Source organism: Zootoca vivipara, chromosome 6 (genome assembly GCF_965207765.1).
Source record: "Zootoca vivipara chromosome 6, rZooViv2.hap1.1, whole genome shotgun sequence".
In the NCBI taxonomy this organism is placed as follows: Eukaryota; Metazoa; Chordata; class Lepidosauria; order Squamata; family Lacertidae; genus Zootoca; species Zootoca vivipara.
This window is the reverse complement of record NC_142589.1, coordinates 22,819,216-22,833,126: the sequence shown is the minus strand read 5'-3', so window position 1 is coordinate 22,833,126 and position 13,911 is coordinate 22,819,216. Positions and strand designations below refer to the sequence as shown.

At 46.9% G+C, this 13,911-nt stretch overlaps 1 protein-coding gene across 1 annotated transcript in view; it reads right to left on the bottom strand.

Annotated features, from left to right (window-relative positions):
• PLEKHG5 (pleckstrin homology and RhoGEF domain containing G5) overlaps nucleotides 1–10,197 on the bottom strand; it is a 113,931-nt gene extending 103,734 nt beyond the window's left edge. Inside the window, exon 1 of the mRNA XM_035117805.3 lies at nucleotides 9,992–10,197. Coding sequence (XP_034973696.3) covers nucleotides 9,992–10,058 — 67 coding nt within the window. The 5' untranslated portion in view covers nucleotides 10,059–10,197. The remainder of the gene's footprint in view (nucleotides 1–9,991) is intronic.
• Between the last annotated feature and the right edge of the window lie 3,714 nt (nucleotides 10,198–13,911).

The window sequence follows — 13,911 nt, the reverse complement described above, 5'->3', positions numbered from 1 at the left end:
CTGTCCAACCATCTCATCCTCTGTCGTCCCCTTCTCCTAGTGCCCTCAATCTTTCCCAACATCAGGGTCTTTTCCAGGGAGTCTTCTCTTCTCATGAGGTGGCCAAAGTATTGGAGCCTCAGCTTCAGGATCTGTCCTTCCAGTGAGCACTCAGGGCTAATTTCCTTCAGAATGGATGGGTTTGATCTTCTTGCAGTCCATGGGACTCTCAAGAGTCTCCTCCAGCACCATAATTCAAAAGCATCAATTCTTCGGCGATCAGCCTTCTTTATGGTCCAGCTCACACTTCCATATATCACTACTGGGAAAACCATAGCTTTAACTATACGGACCTTTGTCGGCAAGGTGAGGTCTCTTCCTCCTAAACCTAGGGCAATGGCCATCACATCTTGTGGCAGAGAGTTACACGGTGTCAAGAAGTAGTGCTTCTTTTTCTAGTATGTACAGTTTTATAAATCTTTCTTCATATTCCACCTGTGCTTAGCCATTCCCACCACCACAACGCCCAAAACACTTTAGCAGTGTGTTTCCTCATAGTGCAAGTGCCCTTCAGTTTGGTATATAACAGGGGTCAGCAAACTTTTTCAGCGGGGGGCCAGTCCACTGTCCCTCAGACCTTGTGGGGGGCCGGACTATATTTTGAAAAAAAAACCCAGAGGTGCATTTTAAATAAAAGCACACATTCTACTCATGTAAAAACATGCTCATTCCCAGACTGTCCACGGGCCAGATTTAGAAGGCGATTGGGCCACATCCGGCCCCCAGGCCTTAGTTTGGGGACCCCTGGTATATAACAAGGAATGTAACAATTGCAATCTAGTCTAATTGGAAACCTGGTGTGATCGTCAGCCTAGTTTCTTTGAGGACATTAATGTTCTTCATCAGAAACCAGAAATATTACATAGAAGGGGTTTGGGGGGTGGGGGGTGACAATTTACTACCCCAAGCTAAAATTCCGATGTATCCTAGCATAAGTAAATGGCCCCCAAATGAATTGTGTGTGCATGTGATAGAGGGAGAGAGATGAAAATAACTGAATTCTGTTTCCTTAGCTCAGTTTTCGCTTGAAAAACCTCATGGGACATTTTCTCCCCATTGGCTGGGATAAAAGGTACCCCCAAATACAGGACTCAGTAGAGAATTCCTTGGAGCATATTTTTATCTCACTCCATCATGCTGCTTCTTCATCTTTTTTTTTTTTTGTTTTGAGAAAGAAAAATCTAGGCAGGTCCTTAAATCTGCTTCTCTGGATCAGTTTTATTAGAAAATGTTTGCCCTCGCTCAGCATGTAACTACTGGCAGCGGTAAAAACAAAGCACACCAGATGCAGAAAACTTAAATGTAAATAGTAAGTGGTTGAAATTTGGCAACACTCTTTGCTATGATGCAGTTCACAATGCCCACGGGGACCAATGTCGCAGGTCTGCTTCTGGGTAAATTCAACCCAGGTTAGATTTTAAACACTCGTGGGGGTGAGGTTTTGTTTTGTTTTTAGTAAAAAGGTTTTGTCAGCTCTCACACACACCCTTCTTTGAAGCAGGAATGCCCATTGAGGCAAACATCTTTTTAACTTTTACAAAGCTTCTTCTCCCAAGGAATATGCTACACACACTCCACCCCCCCTCTCCAGATTCCTCCCTTCCCTTTTGCGGGGCAGAATGGCCTTATAGCACACTGCAGGGTTTGCAGGTGGCATGTGGTTTAAGGGCTTTTTGAAGCTTGCTCTGATAAATCCTCAAAAGTCAAGATTAAAGGGAAGGATTTCAGGAAGGTGGAACTGCAGGAGTCTCATCCCATTCCTTGAAATTATACCTCTGCCAGCTTCCCATCATAGGCCTGGGTTGGGGGCTTCCGTCCCACTTCCAGGAAAGAAAAGAAAAGAAAAGAAAAGAAAAGAAAAGGAAAGAAAGAAAGAAAGAAAGAAAGAAAGAAAGAAAGAAAGAAAGAAAGAAAGAAAGAAAGAAAGAAAGAAAGAACACTTCCTACCCTAGCTGGCTGCCCCACAGACCTGTCCTCTTCTATGGACCTGGCTTGCTGCCCACCAGACAATTTGACATGCTCCTCCAAGTCAGCCACATTTTTTTTCCATCTGTTGACTCAGCCGCCCCAAATGAGTTTTTGGCAATTGAACTCGCCTTTGCTGGTTTTGCACAGACTTGGATTCTACAGCTGGTTTTCCTTTTCAACCTGATGCTTCAGCACGCCCAGAAATACAGGCAGCATCCATGTGCAAAGGGAAGGGGGGGTGCAAAACTGGGCAGTGGGGTGGCATGGGGAAATGTGCAGAAGGAGAGAGGAAAGGGGCAGCAGGGCTTTTGCTAAGGGTTGAGAAGCCTGGAGGAAAGGCTGCATGCACCGAGTTGCTTTCCTTTTATTCTAGCCCACACTTACCTGCCCAGGTGGGAGGTAAAGAGAAGGATCTGTGCAAACAGACTGGGCACAACCAAGTCCCCCTCTTGTACCGCAAGCCTAATTAAATCCCTTTTTTTCTATTTAACTTGCAAAGGTCACTGGAAACAAAGCTCATCTATCAGAGGAATCACAGTGCTCTTTGGCATCAGAGGCGGGTGTTTGTTCTGAAAGGCCAACCTGTCTCCAACCTGTCTCCGATAGCCCTCTTTCTTTCTTTCTTTCTTTCTTTCTTTCTTTCTTTCTTTCTTTCTTTCTTTCTTTCTTTCTTTCTTTCCCTTGAAAATGGACCCAGAACTTATTTTTGGCTCATAGAAGATAAACTGCTAGGCAGAAGCAGAGGAGCAGCTTACACCCAAGGCTTCTTACCCATCACAAAAACTAAGTAGCCTTGAAGGTCCATCTACCTCGGCATCCTGTCCTTCCACACTGGCAAGCAAAGGTGGCTTTGCGCATCCCCTGATCTTATGGGCTTTGTGGAGGCAACAGCACACACAAACACACACACACACACACACACACACACTGCTTGCCTCCAGCACCTGCCCTGTACAGGTAGACTGCCTCACAACATGGAGGTCCCGTGATTGCCCAGGCTGGCCTTCAGGCTGTACACATGAGAAGGGTCTCCAACCCACCATCGCTCAGCCCGGACACTGAGGTCCTCCTCCGAAGACCTTCTGCCTGTTTCCTCGCTGTGAGAAGTGAAGCTATGGTGAGCCAGGCAGAGGGCCTTCTTGGCAGTGGCACCCACCCTGCGGAACGCCCCTCCCATCAGATGTCAAGGAGGTAAAGAACTACACAACTTTTAGAAGACATCCGAAGGCAGTCCTGTATCGGGAAGTTTTTTAATGTTTGATGTTTTATTATGTTTTTATATGTGTTGGAAGCTGATATCCCCTTCTTTCTGTACAATTCACAGCACGGAAATCGGGATTGTGTGCAGCAGTGTCCTTTGCTGGGCTTCGTTGAGAAGCAGATTCTTACTGTTCCCTCTCAGCCACTCCCCCTTTCAGCAAAGGTTTCTGGAAGGAGAACCTCCTGGCAGGCAAGAGCACCAGACTGTAGCCTGGAACGAACAAGCTGCAGCCATCCTGCCTTTTAAAACACCTCGGCCTGGATGGATGGAAACTCTGACAAGGCCCCAGCATTCCTCATCAAGCAGCGAAGGAAGATAGAGAAGGGGAGAGGGGTGAACTCACAGAGGAAAATGGTCCATGGAGCCAAATGGCTTGCAAAGCCAGAAGTGGGGGCTGGAATCACAGAACTGTAGAGTTGGAAGGGACCCCAAATGTCATCTTGTCCAAGGTTGTGTCCAAGGTAAAGGATGCTTTGGGAGCCAGTCTGAGCCACCTTCTCTGGCCTCACGCTGAACCCCTACTCCCAGCCTCGTTGGCCCACACTTAAGAGGTGAAGTTTCGCAGCCCAAAAGCACACCATTTATTTCTTTACAATTTCTACCCCACCTTTCTCTCCAAGGGGCTCAGTGTGGGGTGGTGACAATTCTCAGCTGGCTTTGGGTTTTTTGGGGGGCCCTGATCAGAAGGAAAGGGGTGTGGAGCTAGCCACAAATAAGTTAGGCAGAGAGCCCCTCATGGATGTCCAATGAAACTGAACATTGGAAGGTTTGGGGCAGACAAGAGGAATGACTTTTTCATGCAGTTAAACTGTGGAACTCACTCCCACTGGAGACAGGGATGGCCACACCAAACTAGATGGCTTTAAAAGACGATTGGACAAATTCATGGGGAGAGGGTTGTCGATGTCAACTGGGGCACGTTTTTTGCCGCTGTGAGGACTGAAAAAGAGCCACAAGCATTGCTCCTTGCTGTATTCTCATTCTCTCTCTCTTTCTCCTAGAATCCACTCTCTCTCTTTTCTCTGCCTGTCAAACTTGATTGACCTTGAACACAAGTGTGTGAGACAGATGTTAAAACCCAGCTCCTCGGCATTTCATCACTTTTAAGCATGATCAAGAGATGGAACACAGAGATGGGCTGTTCAGTGGCAAACCTTCAATGGCAATAAGGAAGAAACTAGGGTGCTGGAAGAAGATGCTAATTAAATAATAGCCTGTTGTTGTTGTTTTGGTGGGGGCGGGGATTTCAAGACCTCCTCACCCCTGTCCCCTTTTTAAACTTAATCTTGCTCAATTCAGCTTATAGGGATGAGCCTCAAATCCCAGGGCTGGTGAAAAGGATATAGGGGTCTTAACGTGAGTTGACAGTGTGATGCAACAGCCAAAAAAAAAAAAAAGCCTAATGCTATTCTAGGCTGCATTGGCTGAACTCTAATGTCCAGATCAAGGGAAGTTATAGTGCCGCTTTATTCTGCTTTGTTCAGAGTCCACTTGGAGGTTCTGGGCACCCCTGTTTAAGATGGATACTGACAAGCAGGGCGACTGGGATGATCAAGGGTCTGGAAACCAAGGCCTATGAGGAACAGTTGAGGGAGTTGGGTATTTTTAGCCTGGAGAAGAGAAGACTGAGAGGTGACATGAGAGCCATCTTCAAATATATGAAGGGCTGCCACATGGAAGATGGAGCAAATTTGTTTTCTGCTCCTCCAGAGGGTAGGACCTGAGCCAATAGATTCAGATGACAAGAAAGGAGATTCAGACTAAACATTAGGAATAACTTTCTGTTGATAGAACTGTTGGAGAATGGAACAGGCAACTTCAGAAGGTGGTGGAGTCTCATCCACTATAGGTTAGATGGCCATCTGTCAAGGATTCCTGTATTGGAGGGGGTTGGACTAGATGACCCTGAGATCCCTTCCAACTCTACAATTGTATGAAAAGCCACCCATTATCATATTTATTTATTTAGATTCATACACCACATGATTGTAAAAAAACCAACAACCTCCAAGTTTACAAAAAAGATAAAGTTATCAGTAAGAATAATTAAAGACTTTTAAAAAGCTAAAATAAACTGAAAACAAATGAAAACTCACATCAACTTTCTAAATTTCTAAGTTCTTAAAAAAAATGTTTCTAGCAGGTTCCAAAAAAGAATATGGCGATATCAAATGGCAAGGGGTTCCCAAGGCATCTATTGCATAACGGGCCTGCATCTCTGATTCCTTTAAGTACTTAGCAACACCCTGAAAGGGGGTGGTGTGGGGGACACATACATGGAATGATAATATTTTAGCCTCAATAACCTCAGGAGCTTTCAGTGTGTTTCCCCAGTCCAGATCCGATAACACTCTGTATACCCGACTGCACTGGCTCTCTTCTGCTCCTCCTTAAGGCAGCCGTCTCCTCGGGAGGACACAGCACTTGCTCTATATCTCCTGCTATTTTTTTCCCACTTGCAGAGAAAAAAGCAGAAAGCCAGCTGTGCTAAAACCAGTGTGTCTGTGTGCAAGGGGCGGCGGGGGGGGGAAAAACAAGGCGGAGCCTGTTGGCAATGAGAGCTTGCCTGAACAGTGCCAGGTCCTGGGAAACTTGCGTGAGAAGCCGCACCGCAAAAAACCTTAAGCTTTTTCAGCCTATTAAAAAGAAAAAGGGGGAGGTTTTTTTTTTAAAAAAATGTTTCTTGCGGTTGTGATGAGCACCACACAGGCCCTTGGCTTTGCCCTGGTGTGGATTAAATTCTCAGAGCAAAAAGCAAAACACAGGCCCCCCCATCCCCACGCACACATTCGTATCTGCGGCTCTGGCATCGAAAGGGGGTTGGACTAGATGACCCTTGGCGTTCCTTTCCAGCCCTGCCATTCTATGATGCCATGAACCTACCAACAACAATGTTTCTTAGGTTCGTCCTACCCCACTTAAAACCCACCCAAGTCCTGACATCGGCACCGGATCAGGTCCATCTTAAACCCCCCCCCCTTGGTGGCAACACCTTTTCTATTCTAAGCAACTCAAAATGGCAGGAATGTTAAACTCATTTCGGCCTGGAAGGAGAATTTAGGGAAGGGCCTTAGCTTGCGAGTGGAGCACCTGTTTAAAAATGTAGGTGGTCCCAGGCTCATTGCAGGGGTCTGGGCTAGATGACTTTTTGGGGTCCTCCCAACACTACAATTCTGTGATTCGTTCCCCAATGGCATCTCCAGTTAGGACGGCAAAGGCTCGCTGCCCTGAAACCCTGGAGAGTAGCTGCCAGTCTGTGCAAACAGTATTAAGCTAGGTGAACCACCGGTTCGCCTTGTAAGCTTCCCATGAGCTGCAAGCTCTTTACAAAGGGACCACCAATCAGGACTGTCCTGAGGAAAAGAAAGATGGTGTCCCTGCATTCCACGTAGGAAAGGAATTCAGTATTTTCTCAGCACTGGCAATAGGATGGCATCCTCCACCCCTCTTGAAGGCAGCAGGGCCACAGCTCCTTCAATAGCTTGGAGAGGGCAGGCTCCTCAGCCCACAGGATCTACTTGCTTGAGGGAGCTGCTTCGTTCAAGGGAATGGCTGTGCTGCTCCTGCCTCCAACTAGTAAGACAGGGGGAGGGGGGGTTCTCTGGCCAATGTAGGGTCAGTCCTTGGGACGTTCGCCTAGCCGAGGCAGGTCTGGGCTGCAGTGTGTTCTATTTCCATTTCTCGTCCAAAATGTCTGCATTATATTGCAGCTTTCACACAAGGTAAAAAGCCTTTCCCAGAAAACTAATGGAACCTAGGGCATGTCTAGTGCTAATTTCCGTGCGATTTGGTTCCAGGAAAAAAATTAATCTGTCTGCAGCGCCTTGAACCTTGGAAAAAATCATGAGAGTAAAGTGACGAGATTTGGGGAGGTTATACATTTCTTTCCTGCAATTTTCGCGGGGGTGGAGGTGGGGTGGGAATCTGGGGGGGGGAGAGAAGCAGGCATGTGTGAAAAGTGGGGAGGGACATTGTCCAATGGCAGAGTCATCACTGTGCCACACCATGCCCACTGGCGTGAACGAAATTTAGCACAGCATGCTGGTATATTTGGTCCGAAAGCCACCGTTGCAGAACACGATGGGTACTGCAGCGTGAAAGGATTGTTAGAAAACGGGACAGAAGCTCTACCACTATAATCAGGAAAACTAAGGGAATTTCCCCCATGACTGAATGCAGCCCTTGGCGGAGAAAGATGCTCTTGAGACGTTCCCTGGCATCTCAAAATGGGGAGAAGTTGCCTCTTGCTTTTGCCCTGGGTTCACCAGTGCAAGAGGAGGGGGGTATGCCAGCTTAGTTCCCTCCCTTGATCACCAACATTTCTTGGGTCTGAGAGAAGAAGGCAGTGGGTAGAGAGAGGAGGAGGAGGAGGAGGAGGAGGAGGAGGAGGAGGAGGAGGAGGAGAAGAAGAAGAAGAAGAAGAAGAAGAAGAAGAAGAAGAAGAAGAAGAAGAAGAAGAAGAAGAAGAAGAAGAAGAAGAAGAAGAAAACAGCTAATGAAAACATTTAAGGACTGCTTCATTCCTGAGAGGCACAAAAATGAGCAGCATTTCCCTATAATAGGGAAGGAAACGATTTTGGGAGAATAAAGCGGGCAGGGTGAACCCTTTTCCAGCTGGCTAATTTATCAGTGTCTCCTTTGCTTATTTTAATAGAGGGGGGGGAATGCTCAGAACAGTTTGTTTTGTCTGTCCTAGTTGCCAAAGAGGTAGCCAGGGTTATAAAATCACCAGTTCTCTCCCACTTCTGGCTCAGAATTGCTGCATTATCAAAAGCCACATACTTGGTTTCCTACGTAAAGGGGTCATCTGGACCCCTGGGGTATTGAACTTGACAGGCCCAGTGCTAAATAGGGTGGCTGCATTCTTGGGAGTTACGGGGATCTCAGCAGAGTCTATAGTTTTCATTGGCCGCTGTACACTGTTGTTTGTCCAGAGCAAGGGCTGGAGGGCTAGCGAGATAAGCTTGCCACTGGCCTGCCCAAGCAGAAACCCAGGCAAAGGGCTCTTTAGCCCTCTCCCCTCCAGTGGGAAAAGGAACTGATTTTGGCCACAACTTTCGTCTTAGGAACACAGGATGAGTAAAGGAGGGACCCATGATAGAGGTGTATAAAATTAAGACACGAGGTGGGGAAAATGAACAGAGTTTTTCTTCCTCTCTAATACTACTAGAACCCTGCAGGGTCATCTGAGGAAGATGAATATTCAGGGCAACATGAAGTACCACCAACTTGGACGGCTTTATTAAGGTGATTACACAAATACCTGAGGGATGGGGCTATCAAAGGCTAGTCAAAAATGCCCTATGCTTCCTCCAGGGCAGGGGGCGGAATACCCGTGAATACCGCAAATGAGGAGTCTGCTGTTACACTCAGGCTTGCAGGCTTTCCAGAATCATGTTTGGCCACAGTGTAAGAGAGGATGGATGCTGGACAGCTAGGCCTTTGGACGGGTCCCAAAGCATATTGCTACAGGTTTAGAGGGGTCAGTCTGTATGATATCCATGCGCCCCTTCCAAACCTGTGATCCTGTATAGGTGAGGCTAGAATCTATAAGAGGAAAACAGCCCGACCCGATTCATTGTTAAGGCAAAGATTAAGTCCTGCCATTTATATTAGAAAGAGGTTGTTCTGCTGTCATAAAGACAAATGGGGACAAGCTCCATCACCTAGCTGGAAGTGACATCACCTTGTAAGGTAGAAGAACAAGAGACAAGAGGTTGTGTTTTTTTGGCTGTGCTGTAAGCTGGAGATGCAGAGGCATATGCCTTGCTCTGTGCTTGACCCAAATGGGGACCCTAATGGGGAAGCAAGATCTGTTTGGGGGTTAATGCTGTGAGCCCCTTCATCCTATGCTCGGGATGTAAAGGGTAAAGGGACCCCTGACCATTAGGTTCAGTCGCAGACAACTCTGGGGATGCGGCGCTTATCTCGCTTTACTGGCCGAGAGAGCCAGCGTACAGCTTCTGGGTCATGTGGCCAGCATGACTAAGCCGCTTCTGGCAAACCAGAGCAGCGCATGGAAATGCCGTTTACCTTCCCGCAGGAGCGGTAACTATTTATCTACTTGCACTGCGTGCTTTCGAACTGCTAGGTGGGCAGGAGCAGGGACCAAGCAACGGGAGCTCACCCAGTCGCGGGAATTCGAACCACCCACCTTCTGATTGGCAAGCCCTAGGCTCTGTAGTTTAACCCACAGCGCCACCCGCGACCCTCCCTTGCTCAGGTTGTAAATATGTGCAAATAAAACCATACATCCTAATGACACCAGTCTCTGTTGACCTTCATGCCAAGGAAACCGAACCCTGGGTAAGCACAGGCACCTCTAGAGTCTCTCACTGCTCCGTTTGGGGTCCAAGAAGCTATATCATCATCTGCAAGGAACTCAAGGCACTTTTAAACTATGGCACTATGCCCCTTTGTGAATGTTAGTGATGTGGCGTACATGGCAGAAGAAAACCCGAACTGGCATTAATGAACTCAAGGGGTAACCCTGATGGATAAGACGAAAGGCCCCGTGGAGCCCCACAACCCATTTCCTGCAGGGGCCACCAAGATATCTCACTAAAACTCACCAGCCAGGCATGAAAGGAAGAGCCTGAACATGGAAGACCCATTCCAGGTTGCAGAGACCTTACAGTCACAAATCAAAAGGCTGCAGCTAACTGCCCCAAAGCGGCAGATCTCCCCCCACCTCAAGCCTATTTCATGACTGTTAGCACTTACTTGTTCCCAAGCGCAGGTTGAGCCAGGTGCGAGGGGGGGAGCCATACTTGGTCAGGACAGAGTTCATCCCCTTGCCTCTCGTGGAGCCAGAGTCCCAGGGGGCGCAGCGGGTGAGTGGGCAGACAGCAGGCCAGAGAGCAGAAGCAGTCACAGCACCACAAAGCGAAGAGATCGAAACAGAAAGGGGCTCAGCGCTGCTCTGCACCCTTCAGGAAGGGAGTGAGAAAGCCCTGGTGCTCGGCAGCCAGACTCCCGCTAAAGCTTTTCCACTCGGACGGCGAGAGCAAAGTATGCGCCTCTTGGCCTCCTCCACGTTTCTTTCTTTCCAGAGCCGAGAGCCTCCCTTGGGCGTTGTATATTTTACCACCAGCTTCCTAGGGTTGTCCCGTTTCATGTGCCTTCACCGTCTGGATTCCCGCTTCTGGGCCTTCCCCCTTCCTGGCAGGCGGCCACCCACCTCCACCCCCACCGAAAACGAACTCGGCAACCAAGCCGTCTCTCCAGCCTTGGCGCCCACCAGGTGGGGGGAGAACTTCCAAAGCGTTATTCCACGGCTCAGCTTTGCTACTCCTCCGAGCCTGCCCGGTTTATTTTATTGCACTGGGTTTAGCTCTCTCTCTCTCTCTCTTACCCACAACCCGCCATGCAAACAAATCAGCCAGCGAAGCAAAGTCCCTTAGAAAAGCTCAAGGCACAGGCCACTGAGCATCAGGCAGGCAGGGCCGGTTGCTACAGCAACCAGCTACTCAGAACCAACTAAGGGAAGCACCACCGCACCCCTTATTCCATCTCCCACCCCCCACCCCGGTGCCCGATTATTTCAGATTCAAAGGCTTGTGCAGCTTGTTCCACAGGCAGAGGGGTGCCTGCCTTTTGCCTATGGACATCTGTGCTTTCCTGTCTCTGATAAGATACTGTACATTTAAAACTTTGGCTGCCTCAGTCCCTGATATTTCATGTGATTTCCAACCCCCTCCCCACCCGTCTAAAGCACTGCACAGATGGCGTCCATATTTACCCTAGCCACTGTTCAGGGTAGATTGTCAGCCAAAGCTTTTCCTGTGCAGCCAGACTTGGCCATATGGGGAGAATTAAGAACACATTAAGCTAACACTTTAACTCTTTCGGCTGCCAACAGCATGACGTATACAGGCCTCAGCCAATGAGAACGTCCCGGCTTGCGAACCCAAACACAAAGCCCTCCCATTTCAAGAAAACAAAAACTAGTAAAGTTCATCTTTTTCCCCGTAGGTTGCTCTCGCACAAAAAGGAATAGTTAAATGGGGACGGAGGAGTGGATTTCCTGGGGTCTCTCTGGATTACTTAAAAGTGGCTTTAAGGTAGCTGTCTGTAGACGAATAGTAAATTCTCCCACCCCAAGATCTGAGCTGGGAAAATTTATAAATGGAATACATAAGATGCTGTTTCACATAGAACGTATTGAACAGGAAAAGCAGCAATTCCAGGACACTCTGTTACCAATCTTAAGGCAGGCAGTACAAAATAATTTTCTATCGGCAGAACTTCAAATTGGGAGACGGCAGCAGAAAACAGCTGGATTGCAAGTCGTCAAGAGGTCATAGGCTATCAGCTTGTGAACCAAATCAGGATGAAGGGTTGAAGCCATACTGCCAAGTAGACCTATTGGAATTAATCGACATGGCTAACATTATGGCTGTTGATGTCAATGGGTTTACTCCGACTAGAACTTAGCTGGATACAACCCAAAAGGGTGTTTGTTTTTATCACTACACTTCATGTGTCAATTAACTTATCAATCACCAGGGTTTATCTGCTGTCACCAGAAATGAAGGGGGGAAATTGCACTTTAATGAGAAACAGCTTAATTTGCACCATGAAAGCTGCACTTCTCCAAATTTTTCAGTTTGCAGTTTTCCAAACAATATGAACAAAAATGTATATATCTTAGGGGGGAATGTGTGTTTTAAAAAGCATATACTAGTGAAAATTACATTCACAAATGGTATCAGGGAAACAGTTTGCAAAAGTGTGCATTTAGTCAAAACCACAAACAAATATGACTTTACTAGAAGAAATCTGCACTAAAATGCTGATGAATTTTCATGAGGATCTTTAAAAATAATAATTAAAAAACAACTGCTGAAGAAATGTGGAGAAGTGAATTTAACACTTGGGGGGGGGGGGAGATAAGAAACTTTCAACAGAAATTGACGTTTATGCCCATCATCAATGTAATTTCCTTCTATCTCTGACTTGTTTCACATTTCATTCCTCTCTGACCTAACTTCCTTCCATTCCCCCACCTGCCCATATGCTACACATATGCCTTTCAATTTAGGCATCTGAGGAAGCACACCCTGTTGCATGCAAGCTTGAGCCATGATAGATCAGTGCTCAAAATCATAGATCAGTGCTAGAAACCATTGTTCTAGGTGCATTCTGCGACAGAGAATTTCATTAGCACGAGTAGTTCCTGAGTTCTGGGTGAAGTATTGCACCTAAGATTTCAGATTAAAAACAGCAGAGTGGAAGGAAAGGAGGAGATCTTTCTGCCTCTCCACTTCTAGCTATTCTCTAAAGACTAGGGAAGAGACCCTTTTAAGAATATTAGGGAGGTGGGCAGGGGAAGGACTAGACCATATGAAAAATGAACATAATATTTTAGCTGCAGTTCATTCATTTTCAGCCTTGCATTCTTGTTATATAAAAAATGTGGGCCTAGACATTCCGTTGCTGCACCCATAACCTAGGTTGAAGGTGCCATTTAGCTCCTAGCTTTCATATCTCAGTTTCTAACACTCTAATAGATTTATTGGTACTTAAGCTGCAACAAGACTCTTCATTTCGCATCATACGGGATCCAGAATCAGTGCTTTCCAGAGGGTTTGTTTTGAAGAGTAGCAGATTTATTGTAGCCTAAGCTTTCACAGATTAGAGCCCATGTTATCAGAGGAATGAATATGCTCTAGTCAAAAGTGGATGACAACATAAATTTAATAAATAATAATGCTGCTGCTGCTGAGTCCTCTGCATCCTATTATCATTGGCCTTTGGCTAATGCAACAACATCTGAAAAACTGCAAGTTCCTCGTCCCTATCCAAAAGGTATACATTAAGAGGACTGCATCCAGCTGTGCACTGATGCCTGTTCACACAAAGGCCAACTTCTTGATCAAAATCTACGATTTCAAAACTGCAAGTTCAAGAACCAGAGGACTTTAGATAAGTCGATCAAGCAGCTTGAGCAACATAATCTCAACCACATTTCATCTGCAGCTAGCTCCTTAAAACCATTAGATTAGAAAAATCAAAGTAGCTTGTGTGAGGCATAGTTCCCTGGCCCAAAGGATGAGAACTGAAATGAGACTAAATCGCTAGATCTTAAGAGAGAAAAACAGAGACTAGGATGGACAAGTCTCATGGGTGTGCTGGCTGGGGCTGATGGGAATTGTAGTCCAAAACGACCAAAGGAGCCCAGGTAGGCAAAGGATGTTACACACTCTGAAAAAAGCCAAGCTGAGTCAGCAGTAGATCCCTTTCCTGCAGTGCAGCTTTGGATCAATAGAGTCTCTGGCCTGAGCCAAGCAATTGCTTAAATGAAAATAGCCTGCCTCCCTTGAATCTTCTCCAAATACAATAAGGGATTCAAAAGCAGCGGCAGCAGCTACAGCATCTTCAGGAAGCCAGGTACTCTGTGCCAAGAGTCCTCTCAGCATGGAGCTGTTTAGTAAAAGGCTGTTAAGGCTGCACCCAGAACATTCAAGCCCACTGCACTGCAGGAGCGATATAGCTCCCTCTGCAGGCAGCAACTGCAGCCTGGTCATTTCTTGTCTGAAACCAGATACTCACCACCACCACCACATCTTTGGTAGCCTAAGCCAAATTTCACAAAAAAGAGAGGAACAGTAAATACCAAATTGTTGCAGACTCTTGAAAAC